The sequence below is a fragment of the Podarcis gaigeae genome (genome assembly GCF_964106915.1).
Source record: "Podarcis gaigeae genome assembly, chromosome: 7".
In the NCBI taxonomy this organism is placed as follows: Eukaryota; Metazoa; Chordata; class Lepidosauria; order Squamata; family Lacertidae; genus Podarcis; species Podarcis gaigeae.
In genome coordinates, this window is record NC_139683.1 from 41,721,124 (window position 1) to 41,744,898 (window position 23,775).

General features: G+C 45.9%; 1 protein-coding gene and 2 long non-coding RNA genes across 5 annotated transcripts in view; 2 read left to right on the forward strand and 1 right to left on the reverse strand.

The window, feature by feature from the left end:
* The window catches only part of NOL4 (nucleolar protein 4), a 115,029-nt gene extending 111,909 nt beyond the window's left edge, over nucleotides 1-3,120 (forward strand). For all 3 annotated transcript variants that reach the window (XM_083747787.1, XM_083747788.1, XM_083747789.1), the window contains one exon: nucleotides 1,169-3,120. In XM_083747787.1, the coding sequence (XP_083603913.1) occupies nucleotides 1,169-1,362 (194 nt within the window). In that variant the 3' untranslated portion in view covers nucleotides 1,363-3,120. The remainder of the gene's footprint in view (nucleotides 1-1,168) is intronic.
* Nucleotides 3,121-6,035: 2,915 nt separating this feature from the next.
* Nucleotides 6,036-10,029, reverse strand: LOC310849020. The gene is made up of 3 exons (XR_014566737.1): nucleotides 9,767-10,029; nucleotides 8,144-8,343; nucleotides 6,036-6,125 (listed from the first exon to the last, which is right to left on the reverse strand). It is a non-coding gene; the product is annotated as an uncharacterized lncRNA (long non-coding RNA).
* Nucleotides 10,030-10,127: 98 nt separating this feature from the next.
* The window catches only part of LOC310848754, a 39,412-nt gene continuing 25,764 nt past the window's right edge, over nucleotides 10,128-23,775 (forward strand). The window contains exons 1-2 of the long non-coding RNA XR_014566586.1: nucleotides 10,128-10,523; nucleotides 14,505-14,631. This is a non-coding gene — a long non-coding RNA (uncharacterized lncRNA). The remainder of the gene's footprint in view (nucleotides 10,524-14,504; nucleotides 14,632-23,775) is intronic.

A 23,775-nucleotide genomic window follows, 5' to 3' on the forward strand; every position in this document is an offset into this window, starting at 1 on the left:
GCAAGTATCTCTCTATAGACTGCCATTTACTTTGGTGCTATGTAAGTAGTAAGAGCAGTAGCAATGATGAGGGGTGCATCACTTAAGTTTGTTCTTGAGCATGACGATACCCCCTCCAGACAAGAACCCCCCTGCACACATGCACGTTTGCTTTGTTGCCATCTATTTATGGTTTAAACATTGAGACTTCTGGAACTAGAAGACCATTTTGTACACAAGCACATTAGCATCATCACTTTGATAACAGAATTGTAACGGTAAGGTTGGGTATTCATGTAAAGGCTAAATAAAGTAATATATGAACAAATATGAAGTCACCAACTGCCATTTACAGAGGAGTAGCCATGCTAGTTCACTGCAACAAAATGAGCAAAAGTGTTGATGCATCTTTAAGACTAATAAATTTATTATGGAATAAGTTAGCACAATAAATGTGCCAATCAAGCAGTCACTAATTTTAACCTTCAGTCCTTTGTCAAATTGTCTCTTAGTACGCATGTACACAACTGCACCATAAGCCATGTTTGTCCCTTTTTGCTTGTACATTTGGTCTCTTACTGAGACGTGTCTGTGTTTAGTCGTTTAGTCATGTCCGACTCTTTGTGACCCCATGAACCAGAGCATGCCAGGCACTCCTGTCTTCCACTGCCTCCCTCAGTTTGGTCAGACTCATGTTTGTAGCTTCAAGAACACTGTCCAACCATCTCATCCTCTGTCGTCCCCTTCTCCTTGTGCCCTCCATCTTTCCCAACATCAGGGTCTTTTCCAGGGAATCTTCTCTTCTCATGAGGTGGCCAAAGTATTGGAGCCTCAGCTTCACGATCTGTCCTTCCAGTGAGCACTCAGGGCTGATTTCCTTAAGAATGGATAGGTTTGATCTTCTTGCAGTCCATGGGACTCTCAAGAGTCTCCTCCAGCACCATAATTCAAAAGCATCAATTCTTCGGCGATCAGCCTTCTTTATGGTCCAGCTCTCACTTCCATACATCACTACTGGGGAAACCATAGCTTTAACTATACGGACCTTTGTTGGGAAGGTGATGTCTCTGCTTTTTAAGATGCTGTCTAGGTTGTGATTTGTCTAGCAAGTAGCAAGATGTGTCTAGTAAGTAGCAAGACACGATTAGGATTGCCTGATGTTTCACCAGATTCCATTTGTCAATTGCAGGTCCAACTGATCTCAGTATGAAAAGACAGTTAGCAACCACTTCTGGATCTTCCAGCAGTAGCAGCTCCAGACCTCAGCTGAGTCCAACTGAAATTAATGCAGTACGGCAACTGGTTGCGGGATACAGAGAATCAGCTGCATTTTTATTGCGTTCTGCAGATGAACTGGAAAACCTTATTTTGCAGCAGAACTGAGACATCAGCATCCTGCTGACCTAGTTTTATCACAGAATTTCCACTAATGACATTTTGATCTCCCAGAGCAGATCTTTCAGTTACTGCACAGTCTTGTTGACGAGTTGATTACCATAATGCCACATTGTTCTTGATGTTCTTGGTGTGTTAGGGTTCTTCAAGTGAACTTGGACCTCTGATATCTCTGAGGTATTTTTTATATATCCAGCCTATTGCTTTATGTTTGTTTGTTTTTGTGTATCAGCATCAACAGCAAAAAGTGGCTAGAAATGCTAAACTCGTTCTAACACGGATGGAAGTTCAAGATGCTGGGGGTTCAAAATTGGTCCAAAATCCAAGTGCAATATTAGTGGAATGTGCTATTGACTCAGTGGACTCAAAGCTGCATTATATGGCAAAATGTTGCCAAATGCCCTGTTGTTAACAGGATGCAACTGCAATGAAAAGGATCTTGTATTTTAAAGAAAATGTAATTTTTATAGAAAAAAAACAAGACAAAAATGTTGGTTCTCATTCTAAATTGATCATTTTTACTTTGGTAAATTTTTCACTGATTTTTCAAATAATGTTTTGAGGAGTTATTGTTAAGTCCTCTTCTCTGAAATCTCTGTCCCCCGCTCCAGTCCACATCTGTTCCACAGCGAGTACCTTTTTGTGCTGGGCAGCCCATTCCCTGGTGGATCCCAATATACATAAATATCTCTGGAGTGACTTCCAAAGGAAGTAGATATTTCCTGAACTTGAACCATTTTTGCCTCCATTTCATAATGAGTTGCAGCTTTATTAGCAATTAATAAAGATGTAAGGGTTGTTTTTAAAAAGACATATCATTTTTTTAAAATTTCTTTTTTAAAAGTGGTTTCCTACAAGCTAGCTCACTTAACTCCAGGATTGCTGCTGCTGCTGTCTTGTACAAGTCCTTCTAGTAGTGAATGGATGTAGATGATTGAATGTGAAGAGGTTGCAAGTGACAATCGGAAAATTTGCACTCTTGTGTGTATTTATTTCTTGATTTCTTTTTAAATGAATACATAACTGAAAAGGGCCATTGACACTTCTGATGTGATTTTATAATGTTAACACTGAACTAAAAACTGTACAAAAATTGTAAAGGATGCAGCTGCCACTTAAGCAAAGTCCCCTTCTCCGGATTTCCCCAACCCCTAATTTCTTATTTTATGATGTCAAATACACATCAATTGTGTTTTTGTTGTGCGCTAAGGAAAGCTTATTTTTTATGTATTTAGAGAGAAGTATTTTAGTTCTTGCTTATTGTAATATCTGTTCTGATGTTTAGTTTTTGTTAAATAACAAGTTCCTTGTGCATTCCTGAATTTGCCTTATTTTGTGTACAATTTTTATGTAATTTGGTTTTTGACAATGAGTTTAAGGCATCAGTGATATTTTCTATCTACTTGTTACATATAGTTTTTCAAGTAATGACTGTGATTGTGACAAAGTAATGTGCACTTTTTCTTGTAACTGTGGACATTGCTATGCTTTTTTCCCTTTAGTGTTTCTAGAATTACTGTTGCTTACAGTTATGTTTTAAAAAAACAACTTTTGTGATACTGTTGGTGAATATCAATGTGAAAAAGCCTATTGAAATGAGTGTTTTGGAGATATCTAAATACACAAATCTTTCTTTTAAGTTGTGGACTTTGAGTTCACAAATTTAAATGAAATTTTTTAAAAAAGAGGGCTGGGAAAAATTCCTCTGTTTTTGTTTGGGTAAATAAACAAACATCTGTGTTTCAATACAGGCCTGTGCAACAATGTTTTAGCATACTGAAAGGTTAATATTTTCTGAACACTGTTGTTTTCTAAAACAGGAAAGTGCAGTTTAAAATCCAATTTAGTCAAGAAGTTGGAGAAAATCGCTAAAGAAATATGTGTCTGAGTGGATAAAGTGGTTAGTTAAGTACTATTTAGAGGCATGTTTGGCATAAATCTTGCAGCCAATCTTGCCCACATTTTAGCTGAGGTCAAGACCACTCAATCTGGCTATTTTGAGTTCCCCTTCTATATGCCCAGAGCGTGGTGTAAGGAGCTTTGCTGCAATATGCATTTATAACACACTCCCAGCATCCTGGTCCCTGCTGGCTGTTCCTTTACCATGTTAGGGATGCAGCAATATTTTGGCCATTCGCGGTAAGCTGAAACTTTCCTGACCTTTGTCTACAAATATAGGTAAAGGTAAAGGACCCCTGACAGCTGTTCCTTTACCATGTTAGGGATGCAGCAATATTTTGGCCATTTGCGGTAAGCTGAAACTTTCCTGAGCTTTGTCTACAAATATAGGTAAAGGTAAAGGACCCCTGACAGTTAAGTCCAGTCGCGGACAACTCTGGGGTTGTGGCGCTCATCTCGCTTTACTGGTCGAAGGAGCCAATGTTTGTCCACAGACAGTTTTTCCAGGTCATGTGGCCAGCAAGACAAAGCCGCTTCTGACGAACCAGAGCAGCGCACGGAAACGCCATTTACCTTCCCGCCAGAGCGGTACCTATTTATCTACTTGCACTTGAGGTGCTTTCGAACTGCTAGGTTGGCAGGAGCTGGGACAGAGCAACGGGAGCTCACCCCGTTGTGGGGATTTGAACCACTGACCTTCTGATCGACAAGCCCTAGGCTCTGTGGTTTAGACCACAGCGCCACCTGCATCCCAGTCTACAAACATACAGCAGCACAATTCTCTCCAGACCCCTGCATCAGTGACCACTTGCAAACACAAGACTCTGAGAAAGAGCAGATCGGTGAGTACATTTGGTGAGCAGAGGAAGGCCTCCGCCAATCGTGAGCAGAACAATTATTATAAATCAGAAAGGTAAACCAACATAAAAAAGCACACTGCCACTGCTAGCCGCATCACAAATGATAAATCCACATTCCTTGGCCTCCTTATGTAAATTATATTGTCCCCTATTCTACATTTGCAGCAGTCAAGTTACATTCTCTAACTTAGCCACATAACCAAGAATAGAAAATCAGTAGGAAGCAACTCTATGCTTTGGGATGAGCCAACCCCTGCAGAAGTACGGTAGCTACACACACCAGAGACGTATGAGCATAAGGCTCAATGAGAACCTGTTCTGTCTCAAGCTTGCCTTCTGCCATGTCTGCACTAACCATTGTTTGCAACAAGAAGCCCACTTTCTTCTCCAGGTGACTGGCCTGCAAAGTGCTTATGCCTCTAAGTTACCAGTGTATAAAAAAAAGAGTCCTATGGAGGGAGGACAAGTGCTGTTGTGCTCAGGTTCTATTTGCCAGCTTCCCATAGTTATCTGACTAGACATTGAGAGAAAAGGATGCTGGGCAAGATGAGCCTTTGGCTTCCACCACTAGGGCTCTTCTAACAAGAGGCAAAGGGGAGCACTGAGGCTAATGCAGATCTTCCCCTGTGTGTACAGCTTACCCCTTGCATTATTGTTGACATATTATTTTCTCTTTACAGTATCATAAGATAATAAAGGTATGTGTCACAGCTGGGAAATAGTGTATTTTTTATAATTCAGAATACAATGGTTTGACATAAAATGGTGCCATGCCCTTCAATGAAGAATAGCAAATCTAATCAAATTTTGTCTCTAGCCATTTCTGCGGTAGTGTCGTCAACTGCTCCTGTACGTGCCTTTAACAGCTATGTGACAAGAAGAAATTCGGCAGCTGATGGTTTTTCTCCAATCTGCAGATGCAATGGGGGGGGGGGGACCTTGATTTGATGAATGTCCCTATGTGATATTAAAGTACTTAGAATGTTCTACCCCAGTTTCAGTTTTTAAAAATTAATACTGTTGTGGGTGAACATATTTGATGACACAGCAATTCTTCAAACAGCTCTTGTTTATTCAGAGGCCAGAACAGAACTGAGCTGAAGGGCTCAGTCAGCCTGCTTATATAGAGCTCCAGTACAACGTTACTGTAGCAACTTTCTAAAACTATCCAATCACTGAACGTCACTTTCGATCCTTCATTTGCATAACTATCTTCAGTATCCCCCTGTTGGCCCAGGGTGAGAACTTCAGTACATAACAAATACCTTGCCTCGACATGCAGCTATAAAACGTCTATCTTTTTTAACTGCAGTAGCAATCTTACAATGAAGAGCAAGGTCGTGCAACCCACAGTACACAATGTTTGATATTATAGAGTACAACTTCTGTTTATTTTCCTCTCTCGTGCTTGCTGTACAATGACATGTTCTGTATCGTCATGTGACCCATTATGCCATCTACTTTGTGAGTGCTATCTTGCACTTTCATAGAAGTCTTTGTGCTTGGTACAGATTTTGGTAATGTGTGTGCCCTGTGCCCCTCCAACCACTGGCTGCAGAAACAAAGTGAAATAATGACGTACTGGTCTGTCCAGAACAGCACAGCATGTTAGCCAAGGAAAATATTTTATAAGTCGTGCATGGTGAAATGCTCTTGGACCGATACTATTGTGCCTGAAATCATAACTTTCTGTGCAGGTCCAGTATTGTGCCAGCCCCTCAAATTTTAACACACTGATAAGAGTATTTGCTCTTGTTAATGTAGTTCTCTATATCCAGCTTTTCCTGTCATCCAAGTTGTACTGTCCCTGTAACTGCCTCAGTAATTTCAGTTAAGATGTTCTTATGCGCTGAGTCTGGACATTTGTGTGTTTTTTTGAGGCAGACATGTTAGGTGCTACTTTCACAATGTCTGATGAAGCAGTATCTCCAGAATGTGTCCAGGTCTCAGTTGCTGTCTTCTGCTTTTTGAAATAATTGCTGATATCCATACCTAAACAAACAGAAATGATTCTGCTCCTCTGCTTTCTCTCTAGCAATTCTATATAAAAAACTCTCATGCCTTTCTTTCAGCCTTCAATGAATCAAAACAGGAGGACTAAATTTCTGTTTCCCAAGAAGCAGATCAGCAATTCAGATCTGAGTTCTTGCTTCTGTTCCTCATACTGCCTTCCTGAGAAAGTTAGTCCAGGCACAGGAATCTACTGTGCAGTGAAGACAAATGCAAAGACAGAAATTCTGGCTCTCTGCAATCTGTGTGTGTGTGTGTGTGTGCAGTGGCGTAGCGTGGGTTGTCAGCACCCGGGGCAAGGCAAGTAATTTGCGGCCCCTAACCCGTGGATTTGAGCCCCCTAACCCGTGGATTTGCGTCCCCTAACCTGTGGATTTGCGCCCTCTAACCCGTGGATTTGAGCCCCCTAACCCGTGGATTTGCGCACTCTAACCCTAACCCCCAGATGTTGTGCCCGGTGCGGCCAGCCCCCCCTGCGCCCCCCACGCTACGCCACTGTGTGTATGTAATGTCTGACTGGCTGGAACAATCTTTGTTCTATTATACTTTCATTGGATACTTCTAGATGTTTATTTAAAGTTATGTTCTGTGAATTTTCAAAGGTCAGTCATATGCCAATTATACTGCAAGAAATCTCTGGCCAGTTATTCCACTGTCTACTGAAGTCAAGTAAAGCGCCATTTTGTGAAGTTCTACATGATTAGTTCTGTGTAACCAATGTCTTTTCAGCAGCTCCTGGCATATGTGGTGTACTGTAGCTTTCTTAACTGGTGACAGCCTGGGGTCCTGTACCCTAGGTGACCAATTAAGTCCCACCCAGAGGCATTTAATGAGGTGGAGAGACTTGTTAGTGGCAAGCGAAAGTAAAAACTGAAGAGGCATATGAAGGAAAAGTTTTGGGAGAAACAGACTGGCTTCTTCTGCCTTTGCCAAGGGGAAAAAATGAATGGAAGGAAGATTTTTAAAAATTCTACGAAGACCAATGCTCTCCACATGATTAAGGGGCAGTGGTGCTGCAATGCTCGTCCTGCTCTCAATATTGTGTAGCTCCACCTAGCTCCACCTTCGGCACTAATGAATTAAGCATGGACGTCTGCAGGGAAGGAATCCTAGCAATCTATGTGTATAGGCTCCCCACAGCCCCCACATACAGACATTCATGTCTAATATTTGGACATCACTGGAGGGGCCAATCAATGTGACCCTAAAAGGTGCGGCCAGTGGCATAATCCCACTCCCGCTTGATCATGTAGAGCCCCTTCAAATGCATAAAGGGTCTTAAGGGCTGGGTCAGATGTTGTTTACTTCATGATGAAGAATCTCTAACTCTTGGTTCCTCCAGCCAGTTTTGGGTAGCTGGAGCTTTCTTTCCCCATGTCCCGGTCAGAGACCTAGTGGAAGCAAATAAATCACCCCACCAGATGCTTTCCTTTTTATCTTTCAGGTGGTGGAAGCTGCTCATCCCCCTTTCAGTTGCAGACTTTGAGAAGGATGAGCAAGTTCTGCTATGTGTATGTCTGAAAGCCACCTGGCATAAATAAAAAGGCATGCATGCCTCTCTTAATTCTGTCGTGAGACTCCAGGAAACCCACTTTCTGCACAGTGTTAATAAACTGATTATGTGATGCCTACTCTGGAATCTGCTGCCAGTATGACATTTCCCCTTGGCAAATGTGGACAGTCACTCGAAAACATTTCATTGAGTGACAGGTGTGTGGGTAGGCCTGAATTGTCTCAAGTACCATGACACTGAGTTTTAACAGTGACAGAAGTTATGTGACTATCTGAATGTTCTTTCTTAATCTTTCAACACTGCTTCTCATATCCAGGATTCTCATAGACATGGAGGACAAGGCTGTCAATTGCTGCCAGTGATGATGGCTATGCACACCCTCATTACATTCATGTTATCTGGCTGGCATCTGACTGGCCACTGTGTGAACAGGATGCTGGACTAGATAGGGTAGTTAGTCCACCCCCACCCTGCACTCAGCTCTCACCTGTGGCTCCTAGAAGTTGTCAGCATGCATCAGTGGCCACACTCAGGAAACAGCTTTGACTGGTGGACTAAAACCAGGTGAGGGGGGCCGATGGGTCTCAAGCCTTCAGTGTGTTTGGGACTTCCCCTACATGCAAAGACAGGCTCTGGCAGATTGAGCAGATGAGGCAAACAGTGGGTCCAAGGCTCAAGAAGCACAAGCTGCAGAGGGAAATGAGGGGCAGATGGGGCTCATCAACCTGGGAAGGAGAAGGAATATTGATCCTAAATCTCCACTGCCTTGCAGCTAAATTCATTTTTGAAAAAGGCTTCAGGAATAAATCTTGAAATACATACCTGCTGCCTTGTGGGACAACTTTGGGAGAAGATATGACTAAGGAGCAAACTTTACACAAAGCCAAAGTGGAGCCCCTAAGATGGTTAGATGGCATCTTGTACGCCTCCTTCCAGCAACTCCTGCAGCCAAGGTGGTGCCAAATATATTGCTCTGCTCTCTTTTGGATCACATCAGCGAAGCTGGGGGAGGTGGGGGAGGTTTTCTGGTCTGGGTAGCCCAGGATTTTTATACATGCTGCCCAGGCTTGTGCCCCAGAGAGGTCACTTCAGTGCTACTAATGCAGCAAAAACGTGGGAGGCGGCAGTTATAGGTTGCCGGCCTCTGCAGCCACAGCAGGTGCTGTGATTCTCCAGTGGTTTGACTTCACCCCCGAAGGTGCACTCCAGTTTCTTGAGATAGACACATGCCAACAAAAGAACCTTTCCCAAGCAGTGAAAGGTTTTAGAGGTGTAGCATTTACTCAGGTTTCCTTTGAATGGAAGAGTCTCAGAAGACTTCCAGGGGACTGGAATATTTGAACATATTTACAGTGTATAAGTTGAATATAAGTAGAGACAGACAGACTATTGAAACACTCAAAGCAAAGCAAATCCCATACAAAAGAATAGGATTAGCTTAATGAAAATGACTCACACAACGCAACATAAGCAATGATTATATGCGTAACTGAATTACTGGGGTTTCTGAGTATTATTTTATCTAAAGATGGCAGTTCTGGTAAACAGAATGAGCCAAACTAGTCCACCAAAAATTGGCTTGCTAGGGGTAATTTATGAAAAAGAAAGCTACTGAAAGAACCATTAAGTGCAAATAAATCTAGAGCAAAGGCAAATGCAGAAGTAGAGATTTGAAGCAAGATTCTCTCCCATTCCTCCTTCTCCTGTAAATGTGGGGTGACAGATTCTCAAAGAACCCAAATTTGCAGATAAGTATACCAAGTTTTCTCATGTCATTTGTATATCACAAAAATAGCACAATAAAATATTCTTGTTTATAAAACCCAATAAAATAAAATAGTAATATAAAAAGACCCAACTTTGCACATCTAAAGGAAATCTATCTTACAAAAGCTGACCTAAACTGTATACTACTTGTTAATCTGGTCTGTGACAGTTTAATAAAATTTGATTTGTATACTACTTGGCAAACAGGAAGAAAAAGAAATATTCTCAGCTGCAGAGGAAGGTGGCCTCTCTTTTTTAAAATCACAGGGTTGTGGTACCACTTTCAGTATTCATACTAATCATCTATATTAGAGTTTCAGAGCAAAAGCCAGTATTAACTTACATGACATGTGCTCTTGGCCTTGCTCTGTTGAGCTGGTTCAAAGAAACATTCAATCAGATTCCATCACATTTCAAGTTTAAAGACACAATCGGATTTTGGCTTCAAAACTTGACATCAGATAGCAAAATGTTGATTTTCAAATGACAGGTTTGGCAAGACTTCATTTTAAAATTAAAATTACTTTTGACTTGACAGGCAGCTAAGAAAGATAGAGCTAAGGCCAATTTCATTTTATGCTTTGATCAACATTCTCATAACTTTCTCCTGAGTTTCAGGAGTGTTGCTATGGAGATGACACCTTGTGACATCACAGTTGCATCATAATAAGCAAGATGGTGCTGAGCACCTAGCTGGTTTTAGCACAATTTCATTGAAAGCAGTGAGGCCAGTGTCCAAGACCTGGAGAAGAGTGGTGATTTGGGGCACCTGAGGCCAGAGAGATGCTAACCAAGAGGCTGTGCATAGAACAGATACTGAAATAAGACTAACAATCTTTGATCCATGGAAATGACAAGACAGCATGAATGAACTGAGCAGAACCTGAATCAAAATCACATGGTAAGAGGCTTGCTCTTCCTTCCTCTTTGTCTTTGATGCCAAATGCACGCAACAGTGTGGCTTGCTTTAGCCAAACAAGAATCATAGAACTGTAGAATTGCAAGGGACCCCAAGGTCAACCTCCTGCAATTTAGGAATCACAGCTAAAGTATTCCTGACAGATTGCTATCCAACCTCTATTTAAAATTCTCCAATGAAGGTGAGTCCACCATCTTCTGAGGTATTCCGTTCCACTGCCAAACAGCTCTTCCTGTCAAAAAGTTATTTCTGGTGTTTAGTGGTAATCTCCTTTCTTGTAATTTGAATCTATTGGTTAGGGTACCACCCTCTGGAGCAGCAGAAATCAGCCCTTTAGATACCTGAATATGGCTATCATATCACCTCTTTTCCAGGCTAAATAGACCCAACTCCCTCAACCATTCCTCGTAAGGCTGTTTTCAGATTGTTGATCATCTGGGTCCCCCTCCTCTGTCCATGTTCCAGCTTGTTGATATACTCCTTAAACTACTGTGCCCAGAACTGGACACAGTATTCCAGGTGGGATCTGACCAAGGCAGAAGAGAGCAGTACCATTACTTCCCTTGATTTGAGCACTATGCTTCTGTTGACTCACATTAAGCTTGTGATCTACTGAGACCCTTAGATCCTTTTTATATGTGCTGCTGTCAAGCCAGATGTCCCCTGTGCTATGTGACCTGTTGCAAACATGACCTGTACATATATATATATTTGAAGTGAGCAACTTGTCTTTAGACTTCCATCACATGAACAAACATGGAAGATTGTGGACATGTGGGACTATTTCTGTGGTATTATTGCCGTTAAACAGTTCTGCCTAAATGTGTAAAAGGTGAAACTGTCCTTGAAAAACCATGATACAGACTTGAAATTGTCACTTTTTTAGAGCTTTTCAGTACATTCGCAACACATCTGGGATTTGAGGTTCAGCTCAAACTTGATCAAATTTCAGTCTGTAATGTCAGAGGAAGGGGCAAAAAATTCTGCAAAGATGCCACTTCCTTTCAGGGTCTGCCTGCTGGCAATGGGGGGGCCAGAGCCAAAAGTAGGTCAGTTCACCTCTTTCTGACACCCTCTTGTCTTTCTCTCCTGCTTCCAGCAAGAGCAAGCTGTCAGCAGAGGAGCAGATTGCTCTTGGCAGAGGTCCTCATCTGCTCCTGATGCTAGGACTGTGTTCTACCAAAACTATAGCCCATTTTAGAAGCCCCAGAAGAACATTGCAACAGCTAACAACCAGCAGCCTCTCCTTTCGTTTTAACTTCTTGCAGGACTTGCTGTCAGACATGCTGATATTCTCTGATGGCTAGTTTTTACACCTGCCAGTGATGGGGTTTTTCCTTTCATTTTGTTTTTTGCTGTACATCTACAAATAAACATATAGCAGAGTGGAACTGACATTTCCTTCTGAAACATCACACATTTCAATCAACCACGAGAATACAAACCTCCAAGAAAAGTTTCAGATTTGACCTCCTCAGTGCTGAAAGGCCAATTTTCTTTGATTGTCCAACTTCCATCCTTCCTACAGAGAGTTTCTCTCACAATTAGTGTAGAGCTTCCTTCCTCCTAAAATGAAATGCCCATGCTCAAATGTACGAAGTGAAAATGACAGCCTAAGTTTGCCAAGTCGCTCAACAGAGAGCGGACACGTTTCATGCCATTCCTGAAGCTGACAGTTGTACATCTCTTTTGTAGCTAGGGTGGCAGAAGCAGGGTATGCAACATTTACATAAAAAGGTGATTTTGGTCACAGTGCCAAAGATCATTTTAGCCGTGTAAATTGTGCACTGGAAGCACTGCCTCTTTACCTCACGTTTTCTTCCCTAGATATATTGCATTTTTTTCCTTAGAGCTCTGCAAAACATAATTTGCACTGGATCATATGAACTTTGATGGTAAATATATATCGGACTGCTTGCTGCTCTATGCAGAACTCAGAGACACACCTTTTTATCTGTGGAACAGGTCACGTTTGTTGCCTGGGCAGCCCAGGGCATGCATACACATTGCTCAGGCTTGCATCCTGGGGAGGCCACTTTGGAGCTGCTAACACAGCATTTCGGTTTAGCCCCTTGAGGCACACTCCATTGTCTCTTGAGACAGACAGATGCCAACAACAAGGTCAAGTGGTGTGACTGTAAGAAGACTAAATCCTCAGTAGTGTATAATTAATGTCACAGAACTAGTAAAAAGCAGGAAGAAAAAAGGATCTCATGGGTTATCATACCTAACTGCCCAACCCCTGGAACCAGGAATCATTGTCAGAGGATAACCAAGCTCATCTCCAGTGATAGGCGGCATTGTACATACACCCAGAATTGAAGTTTCATGGATTAAATGCTTGTTTAACTGGCACTTAGACAACTCATTGCAAACGAAAACCGTTCCTAAAATATAACTTTCCAGACTTTATATTTTGCATGTTTGAATGCTCCTGCTGCCTCACAAACAAATGTCAGTTTTGTGGGGATCTTTTCCATTCCAGTGCCCATCAGGTGGAATGCTCTCTGTACTGAGATTAGGCTGGCACCCCAGGTGAAGTGTTTCCACCATAAAATTAAAATGTATCCATTTACCTAAGCTTTCTAAACTCTGCTAGCACTGGTTCCTATTGTCTTTGGTTACTGTGATTCTATTGCTAAGATCTGTTGAAATATGCTGTGTGGGAACCTCTTTGGTATTTTCTGGAAAAGTCAGAGTGGTATAAAAGTGCTTTTAATACAAAATAATAAATACATGCAAGGAATCAATTCCCCTCTTGGAAAATCCATAGGCCATTGGGTTTCTTTATACACACTCACCATCTCTTTATGTGATTTTGGGTTTTAAAAGTGGTCTTTCATTAAAGGAGACAGAAAAAGATTGTTCCAATTTGCATGAGCATACTTGTTTTGTAACTAAGGTCATGGATTAGAAATCTCCCAGTGCCAAATACAAAAAATCTGGACCTCCACAATCTGTTGTCAGAAACAAGCCAGCAGTAAATCACACGGAGTAGGTAAAGTTAACTCTTTATTAGAAAAACAGGATCTGCAAAGGAGTGCCAGACCTAATGAAGTATTGCCCTTATAGGCAGTTATGGAGACTGAAGGTCCCCACCTTCCCACAACTGCCTAAGTGCCCTCCTCTCCCAGGGTTTTCTCAAGCAATCTGAGACTGCGCCTGTGTGCCTGTCTCTGCTCCTCCAGCTTCATGCCTCTCTAGGTCCTTGGAGACCAGGGAGGAGAGGAGCTTGTTGCAGCAGGAGGGGGAGACACCCGTGCTTCCTCGCAAGCCTAACTCATATCTACTTCTTGGCCACCCTCATCCCACTCTCTTGCTTCTGCTTCTGGACTTTTCTCTGCCACAGATTCTCTTTTCCCACCAAACCTTGTTACCTCTTCAGCTTCCAACACCTCCTCCTCCCAGTCTTCTTCCTCTGACAACTCATCATCGTCCCACCACCAATCCCCAGGCTCTGAGCCTTCTTCCCTTGGGGGTTCCCCAGCTGGTTCCTCCCACCATTTCCTCTGCAAACAACCAGTCCATGACATCTGTTGATGGACTGCAAATTGCTTTGGGGGCATCTGGCTTTAAATTTGTGGTGCTCGATTCATAGTCTTTGCTGGATTTCAGATTCTGGTGAATAACTATCACTACACTGAGCTAAAACAGGCCACCCAAATAGCAGTGGCTGAATATATTCAGGAGACAGCAGTTGTGTCACATTAGTACATCCAAAGATTGTGCAAACAGCAACAGTATACATTATGAATATCTGCATCAAATGTTGAAATCAAATGTGTCTTGCTGGAATGAATGGCAACCAAAGACATTTTCTATAATTGGTGTAGTAAAAACAGTCTGGTATGTTTAAGTAGCATATGTCACAAAATTATCTTCTACTCTTATCAGCTACTTCTCCAATGTTAAAGGTAAAGGACCCCTGGATGGTTAAGTCCAGTCAAAGGCAACTATGGGGTTGCGATGTTCATCTCTCTTTTCAGGCCAAGGGAGCCGGTGTTTGTCTGCAGATAGCTTTCCAGATTATGTGGCCAGCATGACTAAGCTGCTTCCGGCGCAACGGGACACGGTGACGGAAACCAGAGTGCATGGAAACGCTGTTTACCTTCCCAGCACAGCGGTACCTATTTATCTAATTGCACTCCTTTTGAACTGGTAGGTTGGCAGGAGCTCGGACAGAGAATGGGAGCTCACCCAGTCGCGGGGATTCGAACCACAAACCTTCTGATCAGCAAGCCCAAGAAGCTCAGTGGTTCAGACCACAGTGCCACCCACGTCTCCCAAAGGTAGGGCTCATCCTGGATTTGAACCCGAGACCTCTCGTACCCTAAGCGAGAATCATACCCCTAGACCAACGAGCAATGCAACTCATCCAGCATAGGAGCTGGGCTGGGATTGAGGAGCTGTAGCCAAATACACTTTATTGTGCTCCATTTCTTCTAAGCTGGTGGGTGTCCCTCTTGAGAACAATTATCTGGCAGAGTGCAGAGCAGCCTTTAGGCTGCTATAAACATTTATGGAGACAGTAAAGAGCCAGGTATGGCACTCTAACTGTTCCAATGCTGTTGTGAATTATATCAGCATATAATTTGGGTTTGTATTTAATGAAGTTTTTCAGTGACACAGATAGATTTCTGTCTCATAGTAAGCTTTGTATATTTTATAGCAGTAATTTACAAGTGGTGGTTTGAGTTCCTACTGTGGGTGATGTGGAGTGATAATGAATAGGAGTCAAAGTTTCCCTTGGTGTTGCCCACAGGAATAAATCAAGATTTTCAGAGCAACTACATTCACTTTGTCAGCCTTTTCCTCCATAATAGAAAGTGCTTTGTCTCTGAATCTGTTGGACAAGCCCCCAGACTGCCAGGAGACAAAACACAATGAGGCTAATGGCCTCAATCTTAACACAGTTCATATTTGTTTGATTATGAAATTTATTAACCACTTTTCACTACCAAAGTGAGATACTGTGTCACTAAAATACAATTACATTATTAGTACAGTGGTATCTCGGGTTAAGTAATTCGTTCTGGAGGTCTGTTCTTAACCTGAAAACATTCTTAACCTGAAGCACCACTTTAGCTAATGGGGCCTCCTGCTGCCGCTGCGCCACCGTTGCACGATTTCTGTTCTCATCCTGAAGCAAAGTTCTTAACCCGAGGTACTATTTCTGGGTTAGCGGAGTCTGTAACCTGAAGCGTCTGTAACCTGAAGCTTATGTAACCAGAGGTACCACTGTAAAACATATCAGCATAAATAAAGTCAGAATATGCATTCCGCAATGTGGTGACCAAAGGCCTGTGTGAATAGTTAAGACTTCAGCTGTTAGCTCCAATTCTTTTGAGCTTTTGGTGACATCTGTATCTGGGAGTGGGGGGAATTGCATAATCTGTGTGCCTATCTAAAGTTTTTAATCAGGTTTTCTAGTATGATCAAAGAAGCTACAAAGCAGCTATTTGGTAAGGATGTGTAAAATGAAATGCATGAAATCACAAATCCTTGAAGATCTGATCAGCAGAAGTTCAGCTCATTTGCTGGAATGTAAGTGATCTTTCTCTGATTTAGGCTGAGGAATCATGCACACAGCTTTGATTTGCTTTCATGGGTGTATAACCTTAAACTGGATTTATCAGGGTTGATCTGGATGATCAGTGAATGTCTACTCCAACTATACTAACAGCCGTTGCAAAATAGTCCCAATAATCCCCAATGAGAAACCAAAGTGGGCATAGGCTGTGTGAGGCAGAGCTGCGAAGGCACTCTCCTGACACTGGTGCCACCTCAGCTTTCCTCAGATGGAGCTGAGGTGGCAGGCAGGATAGAGGCAAGGTCAAAGATGTGGGGTGCACTGTAGTGGCTCTGCTGGTGCACCCACAAAGACACGACACTGACACCCCACTTCCCCATCCAGGTAAACTGCAGCCACATCAGTGTGGGGAGAGTAGCTACACAGATCCACCCCAACTCATCAATTCCTACTGCTTTCATATTTAATTAAAGAAGGCAATAGCCTTTCAGTGGAGAGAATAATTGTAATAAATAAATAGCTGTATTGCTATTTACACAATCTTTGAAAAAGTGAAATGCAAAGCAAAAGGTTCACAAGTGGAGGGGTAGTCTTATTGTTGTTATCCCTTTTTAAGGCTTTCTAAGGCTCTTTACGTACATCATTTCAGAAATAAGTGCTACAACTCTGTGCCACAATTTACCTCATAATGCAGATGAGCAGCTGGGGCTAAGAGACTATGTCTTAAAATGTGAGCATTTGGAGAAATATGAAGCAGTAAGAAACAATATCTGGTCTGCAAATGTTTTTTTGGGGGGTGGTGGAGAAATTGATCTTAGTAGAACAAGAATTAAGAAAATGGCTGGCTGCTGCCAGACTTAGAGATGGTGTAAACTGGTGTCGTTCCACCCCAGTTAATGGTGTTTGGCTGGCTCAAACGAGCTGAACATCTGTCTACATGACACTGAAATGGCAAAGTCTACAATTACCATGGGATTTCAAAAACATTCTCCTCTCACACCTGTTGAAAAATAAGGAAACCCTTCACTGCATATCTTATCTTTTGATACTTTTGACATGACAGCCAGTGAACTCACAAAGCTGTCAGCTAAACCCACAAATGGTTTAATGGCAGGTACATAACAGTCCGTTAACTGAGGTTTGTCTGGGATGCTGGCAGGTGTTTACATGAAATTTTGGCCTGCTTGTCATAACATACAGGACAGCCGGCACCTGGCAACCTCCTTCTGAACATATTATTTAATTGCTCTGAGCCAGCAGCTGCTAACCTTGCTAAGTAAACAACAGCTTCTGCACCTGCTTGAACAAACCCTGAACTCACTCTCTACCAAACAGGTGACAGCCAGGTAACTCTGCTTCCCTGCCCCAGCGCACAATGGCCTCAGGGATTAGTAGGAGTCTATCAGCATTGATTTGTCCTTTCTCTGCTATGATTTTCCCTGCCTCTCTCTTGAGAGAAGCCTATTCAGGCAAGAGAAGTGAAAACACCACTAATTAGAATTCTGCATTATGGCCAATTCCACCTGCTATTACACACACACACACACACACACACACACACACACACACAGGCTGAAATGGTAATAAGGACAGAAACAATATTTAGCTGCGAATCTTCATGAGGATCCTTACTTATTTTTAGTTATCACTATTGTCAGAGCCACCCGAGGTCCCAGCTCACAAGAGACCAAAATCCAGTCCAAGTTATATACAAAAGGTTTTATTGAAGAACATTGTTGTCGTTACATCCAAGCTCCGTGGCTCAGCATCTGTTACCCTTAGATGTTAGAAGTCCCCTCTGAGTCAGTCCCGCCCCTGCACCAGCTTAAGAGGCTTGTACTGCTCCACCTTTTCCTCTCCTTCCTTTTCCGCAGAGTCTTCCTGCCCCCCTGTGCTCCCTCCCTCCGGGACTCCCCCGAGGCTGAGTCTTCTGACGCCTGCTCCCCCCTCCTTCGTGCTTTGGGACCAGGCTCCTCCTCAGGTATCTCCTCATTTCCGCGCGCCTCCACATTTGAACTTGGCGCGCATACGTTGCTTCTAACCTTCCTTTCGACCGTTACGCTACTCTCGGTACTACACTCCTCCCCTTCCGGCAGGACGTTCTGCTCCGAACTCCTTCCCCTCTCTGCTTCCTGTTCTGCTCTTTCTGACACACTGGCAACTCCACCCCCTTCACTCCGTTCCGACGGAGAGGCCGGTCCCGATCTCCAACCCCCACTGGGGATTCCCTCTTCGTTCCCCTGCTTCTGACTGCTTCCCTCTCTACCGCCCCTTGGCCTGACCAGGGGGGCTCCCTTTTGGGAATCCTCGGATTCACTTGACGGACTCACTGACAACCTCGGGTCGTCGTCGTCCTCTTCCTCGTCGCCCTGGGACCCCTCCCCCTCGCTCTCTGTCCCTGAAACCCTGACATCCATCCCCCCCTCGAAGCCCCCCCTTCCCCCCTCCCGCCCATCGGGTGCAGGTTGTAGGAGCTGTAGCTCTTTGGAGGTGGATGCAGGATACAGGTTGTGTACCTCCATATCCTCTGCTTGCAGTTCGGTGTATGAGTGTTCGAATGCGGGTTCTTGACCCAAAGTGTTCTCTTCTCCCTCTTCCATTGGTACCTCGTCTGGTGCTGCCGGCCAAGGTCCCGTCAGCCATTTCCTGCGCCAGTCCTCCTCTGGTTGCTCGTCCCACCAATAAGAGGGTTCTGTGTCCACCCCTGAGCACAATCCCCTGGGCGGGCTAGATTCTGGCGTTCTCTCCTCGGCTGAAGAAAAACCCCGGAAAGTACTGCCTGAGAGTGTGGGCGTAAAGAGCCAGTCATCAAAGTACTCGGCTGGCATGGGTCTATGCGGGAAAAGGGCATGGAACTCGTATTTTAGAAGAGGTTCGTCTAAAGCGTAGCCCGGCACCCAACCGTTGGCACTGGCTGGAGTGCCCTCTGTGGCTAGAAAGTATTCTACCCCCTCTTCCCCCCATCTCGAGTCCAGGATTTCTGTGACCTCGTTGAGTGGTTCGGCTCTAGGCGCCCTCTCCCTCTCCTGTGACTTAGTGTGTAGTTGCGGGACTGTTTCAGACTCCTGAAACCTGTGCGGTGCCTTGTAGGGGGTGAGCACCGACCTATGAAATACCGGATGCACTCTGGAACCTTCGGGGAGGGCTAGTCGAAAGGCTACAGGGTTGATCTTAGCCTCCACTTGGTACGGCCCTAACTGCCTGTGCCCTAGCTTCTTCTTGGCCAACGACTTGGCTGGCATCGCTTGGGCGGCTAACCACACCCAGTCCCCCACCTGGATCTCCTCCCCCGCTCTCCTGTTTTTGTCTGCCTGCACCTTATATGCTTGCTTGGCCAGCTCCAAATGTCTCCGCAACTCTTCGTGCACCTCCTGCAGCTCCGCTGCAAACTGGTCGGCTTCTTGCGGCACCCCCTCTCTCGGTGCCCCAAACCCCGGGAAGGTTCTGGGATGACGACCGTTGTTCGCGAAGAACGGCGTCACCCCCGTGGACGCGTGCTTCGTGTTGTTATAGGCAAACTCTGCCATCGGCAGGTAGTCCACCCAAGCTGCGGGTCGCTGATTGGCGTAACATCTCAGGTACTGCTGCATGATCGCGTTGACCCTCTCAGCTTGGCCGTTGGTCTGTGGGTGTCTCGCCGACGTAAGGTTGATCTTGACGTTCAGGATACCTAAAAGCTTCTGCCAAAAATTGGAAACAAACTGGCGCCCCCTGTCGGACAGGATGGACTGCGGCAGCCCATGCACCTTGAACACGTGATCAATGAAGAGTTTGGCAGTCTGTTCCGCCGTCGCCACCTTTGCGCACGGAATGAAGTGCGCCATCTTGGTGAACAGGTCCACAACCACCAGTACCGCCGTCTTCCCTCTGGAGCTGGGCAGGTCAGTAACGAAGTGCAGGGCTACCCTCTCCCACGGTTGCTGTGGCGTTTCCAGCGGTTCCAACAGCCCCGCTGGCTTCTGGTGTACTGGCTTGGACCTTTGACAAGTGTCACACCTGGCGACGTAATCCGCTACCTCTCCACGCATCCGAGGCCACCAAAAGTCCCTTGCCACCAGTTCTATTGTCTTCTCCTTGCCGAAGTGGCCCGCACTGGGGGCGTCGTGCAACTGCTGCAGAACCTTTGCGCGAAGCTCGTCGCTTGGCACGTAGAGGGCACCTTTGCGAGTTAGCAGCCCGTCGCGTAGTTGGAAATCTTCGCCACTCTGCACACCTCTGCGCAACTCCTCCATTTTGGACTGTGCGAACTGATCCACTTGCAACGCGCGTCGCACTGCGTCCAGATCTACTGTGATGGCAGCGCACGACCACGCCTGCGGTGCGAAAATGTGCCTGGCTGCTACTGGTGTCGCTTCATCGAGATATTGCGGTTTCCTGGATAGCGCATCGGCTATAACGTTGGAATCTCCGGGGATGTACTCTATCCGAAAGTCGAAATCCGCGAAGAATTCCGCCCAGCGCATGTGTCTCTGGCTTTGGAGCTTCGCTGTGCGCCAATACTCTAGGTTCTTGTGATCCGTGCGGACCTGTACTGTGTGCTTGGCTCCTATGAGGAAGTGTCGCCACGCTTTGAACGCTGCGTGAATGGCCAACAGCTCTCTGTCCCATATGGTGTAGTTTTGCTCCGCCTTGCTGAGCTTTCGGGAGTAAAAGGCACCGGGTCTCCAGTTCCCATGTGGATCTTCTTGCAGGAGCACGGCTCCAACCGCCCTGTCTGACGCGTCGGTCTCTACTCGCATGGGCCTGCCTGGATCCACGTGCAGCAGCTGCTCCTCGGAGGCGAAAAGGCTTTTAAGCTTCCGAAAAGAGCGCTCCGCCTATTCCGTCCACACGAACCTCTTCTTCTTGGAACTCAGAGTGTCCGTGATCGCTGCTGTCTCCTTTGCAAAACCTCTGATGAATTTGCGGTAGAAGTTGGCGAAGCCGACGAATCTCTGGACTTCCTTCCGATTGCGTGGGCTCTTCCAGTCCAACACCGCGCGGACCTTGACGCTGTCCATGGCCAGCCCCTTGTCGGACAGCTTGTAGCCCAGGAAATCCACCTCCGTCACATCAAACTGGCACTTCTCTAACTTGGCGTAGAGCCTGTTCTCCCGTAGTCTTTGCAGGACTTCCTTTACGTCCCTCTCGTGGGCCTCTTCCGTCTCCGAAAAGATCAGGATGTCGTCGAGGAAACACACACATTTCTTGTAGAGGAGTCCCGCTAGCACGTGATGCATAAAGGCTTGGAAGACGTGAGATCCATTTTGGAGACCAAACGGCATAACTCTGTATTCATACGTGCCCAGAGGCGTGAACATGGCCGTTTTCCACTCATCTCCCTCCCGGATGCGTATGAGGTTATACGCTCCACGCAGATCCAATTTGGTGAAGATCTTCCCCTTCCTCACGGTTGCTAGGAGATCATCTATCTTGGGCATGGGGAAGGCCTTGGGCTTGGTCATACTGTTTATGAACCTATAATCCACAATGAGTCTTTTTTGGGGCGTGACCTTCTTCTTTACAAAGAACACAGGACTGCCCCCCACTGCTTTCGATTCCCGGATGAATCCACGCTTCAAATTGTGCTCTATGAACTCCCTGAGCTCTTGCATCTCGTCCTCAGACATGGAATACAGTTTTGCAGTCGGCAACTGCGCCCCCGGCACCAGGTCGATGGCACAATCATAAGGTCTGTGGGGCGGCAACTGGTCAGCTTCCTTCTCGCAGAAAACCTCCAGGAACCCTTCGTACTTGCTAGGTACTGCCTGCACCATGCCAAGTCGCAGCTGGTGCTCAGCCCCCTCCTCCTGGCAGGACTGGATGCAATTTTGAGCACAGTACGATGAACAAAAGGTGATCTGGCGTTGGTACCACGCTACAGCAGGACTGTGTCTCTCCAGCCAACTCATGCCTAATACTATAGGCGTGTCAGACAGTTGGGTGACATTGAAGCTAATGACTTCTCGGTGATCTCCTATCCGCATCACCATGGGAGGTGTCTGTTGCACAACTTGCCCTCCTAGCAATTTCCTGCCATCCACCGTGACTACGTTCAGAGGCGTTGTGGCGGGCAGAAGCGCTATGCGATGCTGCTTGACGAATTGCATCCCCACGAAATCAGCGTTGCTCCCCGAATCGATCGTGAGGGGCACTTCTAGGGTGGTCCCATTTGGCAACTGAAGTGTTGCAGTGAGCTGCACCGCTGGCTTGGGTGGTAAAGGGTCTGTGGGTTGCAAAGACGCTGGGGACTGTTCTACAGATTCGCCCGGCTGAGCCCCAGCAATTCTGCTTGCAGCCAGGCATTGTCGTTTCCCTGAGGTTCCTCTTCCTGGATCACTTCTGCAGCTACCGTCGCTAAAGCTGCAGTGTGTTTCTGGAGCCTCTGGGGGCACTCTTTCGCCATGTGCAGTGCACTGTCGCAGATGTAACACTTCCTGGTCCCTCTAGGAGGCTTCGCCTTTACTGCACCGGAAGCTGGGGCTCTGGCTGTTGCTTGAGCCTTAGCACCACCAAGTTCCATCGGCTCCTCCCCCTGCCTCCCCAGCGGCGAGGGATGTGACTGACTGAACTCCCTGGGGATGAAAGAAGACGTCCTCGCTGGTGGACGCACCTGACGTTCTTCCTCATTGTGCCAAGGACGTCCCTCGTGACGTATCCCAATCGCCAGAGCCCTTTGCACCACCTCCTCCAGGGTCTGAGGTCTGTCTCCCCTGGCAAGTTCGTCCTTTATGGGACCGCTGAGACCCTCCCAGAACAAATCCCTCACAGGTGTGCAGTCTTTCTCCCAGCGTAACGCAGTCAGTAAAGCAAAAAATCTGGAATGGTACTGACGCACAGTGGCTTTGCCTTGCCGCAGTCCAAATATCTCCCTGCGTGCAAGATCCAAATCTACGGTTGACTGGAAGCAGGCATCCATCGCTTTAATGAATTCATCAGAATCGCGGCGGGCAGGGCCATCTTCACGCCACAAATTGCGCAACCAGTCTCTGGCCGGCCCATGCAAGTGAGAAACAATAAACCCCACTTTCTCCTCCTCATCTTTAAAGTCATGACGAAGCAAGTGCAATGCATACAAAACGTCTGCTCTGAAACTGGGGTAGTGCTTCAGGTTCCCATCGAAGTGGGTGACTAGGCTGCCCCCCCGCCTTCCAAGTCCAATGCCCTCTGATCTGGACCCTGGGAACCCTTCCCTGTTTGCACGCTCCCACCTTGTTTGCAGGTCCTGGCAGCGCTTCTCCATTTCGTCATGCTTCTTCTGAGACGCAAGGACTGCAGCGGTGAGTTCGGAAACTGTAGTTCGCAGTGCTGTCAGCTGATCCTCCGCACTCATGGCTGTCACCGTTTGTGAGCTTTGCAAAAAAAAAATTTTGCGTTCTTTGGGAGGGGACTTACTGTCAGAGCCACCCGAGGTCCCAGCTCACAAGAGACCAAAATCCAGTCCAAGTTATATACAAAAGGTTTTATTGAAGAACATTGTTGTCGTTACATCCAAGCTCCGTGGCTCAGCATCTGTTACCCTTAGATGTTAGAAGTCCCCTCTGAGTCAGTCCCGCCCCTGCACCAGCTTAAGAGGCTTGTACTGCTCCACCTTTTCCTCTCCTTCCTTTTCCGCAGGGTCTTCCTGCCCCCCTGTGCTCCCTCCCTCCGGGACTCCCCCGAGGCTGAGTCTTCTGACGCCTGCTCCCCCCTCCTTCGTGCTTTGGGACCAGGCTCCTCCTCAGGGCTCTCCTCATTTCCGCGCGCCTCCACATTTGAACTTGGCGCGCATACGTTGCTTCTAACCTTCCTTTCGACCGTTACGCTACTCTCGGTACTACACTCCTCCCCTTCCGGCAGGACGTTCTGCTCCGAACTCCTTCCCCTCTCTGCTTCCTGTTCTGCTCTTTCTGACACACTGGCAACTCCACCCCCTTCACTCCGT